This window comes from Palaemon carinicauda, chromosome 23, assembly GCF_036898095.1.
Source record: "Palaemon carinicauda isolate YSFRI2023 chromosome 23, ASM3689809v2, whole genome shotgun sequence".
In the NCBI taxonomy this organism is placed as follows: domain Eukaryota; kingdom Metazoa; phylum Arthropoda; class Malacostraca; order Decapoda; family Palaemonidae; genus Palaemon; species Palaemon carinicauda.
In genome coordinates this window covers 60,580,194-60,587,225 of record NC_090747.1, presented here as the reverse complement: position 1 = coordinate 60,587,225, position 7,032 = coordinate 60,580,194, and the positions used below count along the sequence as shown (strand labels likewise).

The 7,032-nt window shown below is 37.6% G+C and overlaps 1 protein-coding gene across 2 annotated transcripts in view; it reads right to left on the bottom strand.

Moving 5' to 3' along the window:
* Nucleotides 1–1,016: 1,016 nt before the first annotated feature.
* LOC137617115 (keratin, type I cytoskeletal 9-like) overlaps nt 1,017–7,032 on the bottom strand; it is a 9,949-nt gene continuing 3,933 nt past the window's right edge. For both annotated transcript variants that reach the window (XM_068346957.1, XM_068346956.1), the window contains exons 2-6: nt 5,571–5,773; nt 4,008–4,133; nt 3,105–3,197; nt 2,935–3,002; nt 1,017–2,262 (exon numbers count right to left, since the gene is read on the bottom strand). In XM_068346957.1, coding sequence (XP_068203058.1) covers nt 1,347–2,262; nt 2,935–3,002; nt 3,105–3,197; nt 4,008–4,133; nt 5,571–5,765 — 1,398 coding nt within the window. In that variant the 5' untranslated portion in view covers nt 5,766–5,773 and the 3' untranslated portion in view covers nt 1,017–1,346. The remainder of the gene's footprint in view (nt 2,263–2,934; nt 3,003–3,104; nt 3,198–4,007; nt 4,134–5,570; nt 5,774–7,032) is intronic.

The following is a 7,032-nucleotide window of genomic DNA, read 5'->3' as shown; positions in this document are numbered from 1 at the left end:
ACTGCATTATTTAGTATTTTTGTCATCAATCTTGCTATTAATCATACCATCAATCATGTGCTAATTAACTGAGCAATTATACGTGTGACTGAATAATACTAAATTAATGATAGGATCGTCAAGTTTCCAAAAAGTAGAAAAAGAAAATTAAAATAAAGTTGTGGTAGTGATTGGAAAAAATATAGCTATTTTGTAAATTATCAATCAATGAATCTATCATGTGAATTCCAATTCTTTTCATGCATAAAATTATTGGCATTATAGTTTTTCCAATAAGTCAAACTAGATGAAAATATCTTGTAAAATAAGAGCCATGGATTATGAATAATAATGTTGAAACTACCGACATGATGTAATTCATAAAATTGTCAACAGATGGCAGTTTAAAGGCTATTGAATTATTTTACTTTTTTATAACATACTTTGGAAATGCAAACAATTTTATTTAGATTTTTTTTCGGGGCCCCAAGAGATTGGGGCCTATTGGAAACATCCCTGCCTAGTAATCGCCAGACTGGGGTTCGAGTCTCGCTGAAACTCGTTAGTTCCTTTGGTCGCTGCAACCTCACCATCCTTGTGCGCTAAGAATATCGGGTTTTGGGGAGCTTATAGGTCTACCTGCTGTGTCATCAGCAGCCATTGCCTAGCCTTCCCTGGTCCTAGCATGGGCACTGATCATTATGGTCATTTTATAGCGCATTGTCCTGCTTGCTAGGGTAATGTCACCGTCCCTTGCCTCTGCCATTCATGAGCGGCCTTTAAAAAAACCTTTAAGCTATAGCTTGTTTACCTTATATGTACATCCCTCACTGCATGCTGTTGTTCAACTAACACACTCTCTCTCTCTCTCTCTCTCTCTCTCTCTCTCTCTCTCTCTCTCTCTCTCTCTCTCTCTCTCTCTCTCTCTCTCTCTCTCGGGACCAGGATTGTCTATGCTACAAAACTGACTGAAATTGAAATTGAACAAATTTCTCTGATATAGAAAAAGTTTTCTCAAGGAAAATAAAAAAGATGTATGAATTAATAAATTAATATTTATTAATCTATTCTGAAGTGATTAAAATATACATTGTTAATAAAGAATTATACAAGCAGACCAGTCTATCACATTTCATGGAATATCTTTGTTAAGCCTTTTTATTTTTTAGATTCTTACTGTCCACACACAGTTTGTTGCGGGTAGTACCATAATCAAACTTTCCAAACCTAAACTAAGACATGGGTCTTGTACTAAAACCTATCTGAAAAGCAAACTTAACAAAGCAATGCATTATAACAAAATTAAATCATATTTCGTAGCCTTTAGTTAGTAACTGAAAATTAAATAGCTCATGGACTGGGCAATACTAGCAAACACATTGTTCAACGGGACAGAAGCCCGCGGCACAGTTGACCTCACACCATGCGTCGAGGCCTGGCACCCAGAAATCGGACTCTTTCCCAACACCTCGGCAGCCAGCGCCAGCAATGGATTTTCCTCCACCTGGTTTTTTCCCACCAGCCCATGGTTTTTTAGATCCAGAGTGAGGTCCGACTCCCTGCCCATCACCTGATTCTGGGCCTTGACCTTTGGAGCCGTCACCCGAACCTCTTAGTCCGGAGTATCCACCTCCGTAGCTCCACTCTGAACCTTCTGATCCAGGATAGCTCCAACTTGAACCTCCTGATGCAGAATGCCCACCACCAAAAGACCCACTTGTACTGCCTGATCCAGAGTGACCACCACCAAAAGACCCACTTGTACTGCCTGATCCAGAGTGACCACCACCAAAAGACCCACTTGTACTGCCTGATCCAGAATGACTACCACCAAAAGACCCACTTGTACTACCTGATCCAGAGTGACTACCAGCAAAAGCCTCACTTTTACTGGCTGATCCAGAGTAACCACCACCAAACGACCCACTAGAACCTCCTGATCCAGAGTGACCACCACCAAACGACCCACTAGAACCTCCTGATCCAGAGTGACCACCACCAAACGACCCACTTGAACCTCCTGATCCAGAGTGACCACCACCAAACGGCCCACTTGAACCTCCTGATCCAGAGTGACCACCACCAAACGACCCACTTGAACCTCCTGATCCAGAGTGACCACCACCAAACGACCCACTAGAACCTTCTGATCCAGAGTGACCACCACCAAAAGGCCCACTTGTACTGCCTGATCCAGAGTGACCATCTCCGAAAGTTATACTTGTTCCGCCTGAAGAACTCTGTTCAACGAAATGGGTCTCATGTGTTTCAGAGAAGTCTGATCTGTTGAAAAAAATGGATGATACTAAAACAAGTCTTGTAGTATATTTACTTACGACCAAAATTTACAGTAATTGTCCAATATCAAAACATTGACGATACTCTTTTTAGACTTCATACGCTAACACCTTTACTATACTTTCTATTTATTCAGTTGAACACAACTTTACATTAATGTGGGAATAAATTTTTATTGGTGCAAAGTTTGACCGAGGATGTCGAATAGTAGTAAACTGAAGGCATTCATTTAGTTTTGAGATAATTTGGGGGTAAACCTGAAGGCATTATTTTAATTTGGCAGGATGATCTAGTCACTCTGAGTTATTCATCAGTTTTTGGGATCTTTAGCAGCAACATATATAACGATTCTGTTGTATTTTGGTTAATATGTAAATGTGAAAATCTTGCAATGCATTAAAAGCCAAGATTAACAAATTAACTTGGAAAAATTTAGTTGAGATTAATAATTAAATTTATTGCTAAAATTTTGTGTATAAAATTATTGAAAATAGAATAAAATCGATGCAATGAGCCATTGGAAATGCTCAAGGATCAGTTTCAACAATTGAAAACATTCACCTGAGAGAGAGAGAGAGAGAGAGAGAGAGAGAGAGAGAGAGAGAGAGAGAGAGAGAGAGAGAGAGAGAGAGAGAGAGAAAGAGTTTTCATACTGACCCTGTAGTATCAGATGACTCTTCTATCACATTTGGCCAGTCATCATCACGAGGTTGAGGTACATCTCCCTAAATAAGAAAGACAAGCTTAGAGTTCTTTTTCATTATTATAATATTAATCAACATAATTATGCATTTATTTGACGTCAATTCTTATTCGATTCTTATTACCAGAGTCGATTGGGTAGAAGGCCATCTCGATTCGCTGACTTCCAAATCATTCCTTATTGTCGCGCTGTTAAATCTATCTACACTGACATTAGTCTGCAAATAATAGAACATATTTGATTAGATAAATAAGCTAATGAATACATGAATGAATAGATTGATAAATGAATGGATGGATAAACAGATCAGTTAATAAATGAGATGAAAAGTAGTAATATTGACAGAACTTATCTAGTGAGGGTAATGATTCTCATAACATAAAAATTAGTGATTCTCATGACAGAGAAATGCTCAAGTGATCTAACTTAACATCTAACTTAATGTTTAATTCTGTTAAAATTTTTAACTTTAATGTGGCAATCTTATCAAAATATGTGATAATTGTGTTCGAAACTATTTCAGATACATTGCTAATAATCTTTTTCGAAGTACAATCATTCTTTGAATTTCATTCATCTATGGGGTCCAATATTCATCCTTTTGATATTCAGTCATTCATTAGATGTTTTTTCGTCCATTTTAAATGTTCGTTTGATCAATGTTTATCATTGAATACTTTTATAACTCTCCAGTAATTATTCATACAATTAACAATGGCTACCTCACAATCTTTATTCATCAATATTCATCCAAATTAATTTATTTATAACTTTCCACTTTTTATTATTCATCCGTATTCATCTATTCAGAGTTAAATCATCCACGAGGCCGCTCGGGGAAAATCCTCTCGTGCGAAGACATTCCTCCTAACGAGCGGAAATATTTCCGTACAGGAAAAATCCGCTCACGTGAAGCGAGCCTTAACTCGCTAATTGTTCATTCATCCACATTAATTGATTCATCCACCTTCATCCAGCAGGTGTTTAGTTATCCACATTCACTCGTCTGCCGTCGATCTATCTTTACCGTTGTGACGTGCTTGAGCAGAGAATGGGCTGCTTTACAGTTAGGACCGATGAATATGGAAAGCCCCTGGCCTGTCTTGACCAGCTCCTCGTCCATGGAGGTCACCATGCTGTCCATGAGCTGTATCTGATAGAAAAAATAACAAATGATTAGGATGATAAACTCCCTTTTATAATAAAGTGCAAGTGTCTGGTTATATAGCCTACATACACTTATAGCTATATACACTGCATACTTTTTTTATTTTTTCCCCGCCATGCTGAGTGCTAATGCTAAACATATGACTACTTGGTCTCTCGCCATCCCTTGGGTAGGGGTAAGAGTGAGTAGTTGTACCCTGGTGAGAGGGGTTATAATTATGAAAGGTGTTGGGGGTGGGGTGGGGAGGGTTGAATCTTAACGTCTGTGCCTGTGCGTGCATATCTGTCTAAATAGCTAGAAGTCATTTTTTGAGAGTTCAAGTATACTAGTAATAATCATAATCTGTCAATCATATTCACATGGTGTTGTTGTTTATATTTGCTCCAGTTTAACATGACAAGAATGAGTTCGAATCCTGCATAGGTGCAGATAGTTTCTTCATATATTGTATGTTCGATTTCAATGGTTACATGAGTAATTGTATACAAAAGCCTGAGCAAATCTAGAACTCATGGGATTCTTCATAGTTTGATTTTAAGATAAGAATAATGATAATAAGGGGGTCATCACTGATAAAAGAGAATGATTGAGTTTATGGTAAAACTCATATCCATAATGCCAACATAAGGACAAAGTATCTCTATGAAAACAAGGGTGATGAAGGAGAAGCTGCAGTATATAAATCGTATCCCGAATGGGAACAAAAGAAATACTGAAGGCAATAATCCTGGACATTCAAGAAATAGAGGGAAGATGCTGGAAACAACCAGAAAAGTGCCTATAAGAATTAAATCTAGATATAAGGCTGATAAGAAAAATGACCAAGCCAAAAATAAAATCCGAAACCAGAAAGGTGGGACACTGAAAGATGGAAAGAAGAAATAGAAAGTAAAGTGAGCTTAGAAATATATGGAACGTGCAAAAAAGAAATTAAAGAAGAAATATATGACAATATATTTGTATCAGTGATATTTTTAGAGCAAGAACCAATGTGTTAAAAGTAACCATTGTAAATAGACTCAATAGGGGAAATGTAAACTGTAATTTTTGTGAAAATAAGGAAGAAGATTTGACACATTTGTTGTTGTTTTGCCAGGAATATTGAAAAGGAAGAAATCAAATAATTTAGCTTCAACAACCCTATGAGAAAGACCTAAAGAAAATAATAGCATAATTTTTATTCAGTGAAATGAATATAGAAAAGAAATAAGAAGTATTAAACCTGATGTGGAGGAAAAGATAAAACAGTATAAGAGAAAGATAAACTTTAGAAGCATTGTTGTAACGGCTATGCCTCACCCCTGAACCTGAAATTATGACAAATCTTAGCACTCTGATGCAAATGGCATTAGGTTATAATGAAGTCAGGAAGCCGACAGGCTAAGAATGTAATTAAACACAACAATCACCATAAAACCTTACCGTCTGCACAACGTAATTCCTAAGCAACTTCAGTCTGGTTAGACCCTCCGCTTGTCTCTGGACCTCGCTGCAAATAGCCCCCTGACAAGAAGCCCAGGAGCCTCTTTGGGAGGCAGGCACAGTCTCCGAAACACCCAGAGTTAAAAGCGTTGTCCAGAGACAAACGCTCAGAGACGTAATGCCTCTCATCTTCATTGGATATTCTGGAAGAAAAAAAAAGACATGTTTCTCATTTTTGATATGTTAGTTGAAATTACGGACGCTCCGAGCAGCTAGTGGTAGATATCTTCCCCACTGTTATTCCTACATTAAGGGGTCGGTTGTGTGATGCTCCCTCTTCATTGCCTTATATCAAACCTCTTCTCTCCATATCATCCTTCATCCTTCTCGCCATCTGATGTTCTGCCTCGCTCTTGATCTTCTCCCCCTAACAGGTTCCTCCCAAGCTCTCACTCCTTATTGTGACCCATTACAGCTCGTACCCAGCATCAATAACCTTAGATGTCAGGATGCCAGATAAACTCACAATCAATCAGTCAATTACAGCTCTTACCAGGCTACAAAAGGTTGTTGTAAGTTTTTAAGCCTTTGGTATTTTTGGAGAGTGGGAAGATACCCACTGGTTCCCTTACAACCCTGTGATTAAAACTATTTCGGAGCAAATAAATATTTATGGTCACTTTTATATATACTTCTTAGTTACTATGGGATCTATGAAACATCTGCCACTGTATATTACCATTTAATCTTTCATAAAAAGATTTTAACTATTAAAGAAGAATTTGATGTAAAACATATGCAAGACATGTTATTGATGTTGATACTGGAGGTTGAGTATATGTTTAAACTCTTAATTAAAGTGACATGCTTTGTGTATTTGACAAAGAATAGACTATTTATATAAATTCTTTATTTTTTTGTTATATTTCTTAGTCATTTGATTGTTATTGGTTGGTACATTATTCACTTTGTTTACTTTTTGCAAATATGCACATTAATGGTGTTCAGAAATGCTCCACATGCATGAATGGGAATTTTGACTATATTACTACTACTACTACTACTACTACTACTACTACTACTACTACTACTGACAATAATAACAATAGTAATAATACTAATGATTATAATACTAAACAAGCAATCTTAATTGGAAATAGAGATTTGAACCACTGACCATTGAGTCACAGGCCAATGTAATACCAACTCAGCCTCGGCTGCGACCGGTGTCCATTGCAAAATCTTTAACATGCTTCGCCCACAAGCAGTATGATCGGCCACCACTCGGATAGTCTTTGATCCTCCGTGGCATGCTTCATTCACAAGTAAACATTATCTCATTGCTCCTCTGCCACTCCATTAGCCTTTGCTCCCCCGTGGCTCGCTTCACTTGCAAATCAACATTATCTTATTGCTCCTCTGTTCAGGCAAGTGGTACATGGATGTGCTGCGCACGCCAGCC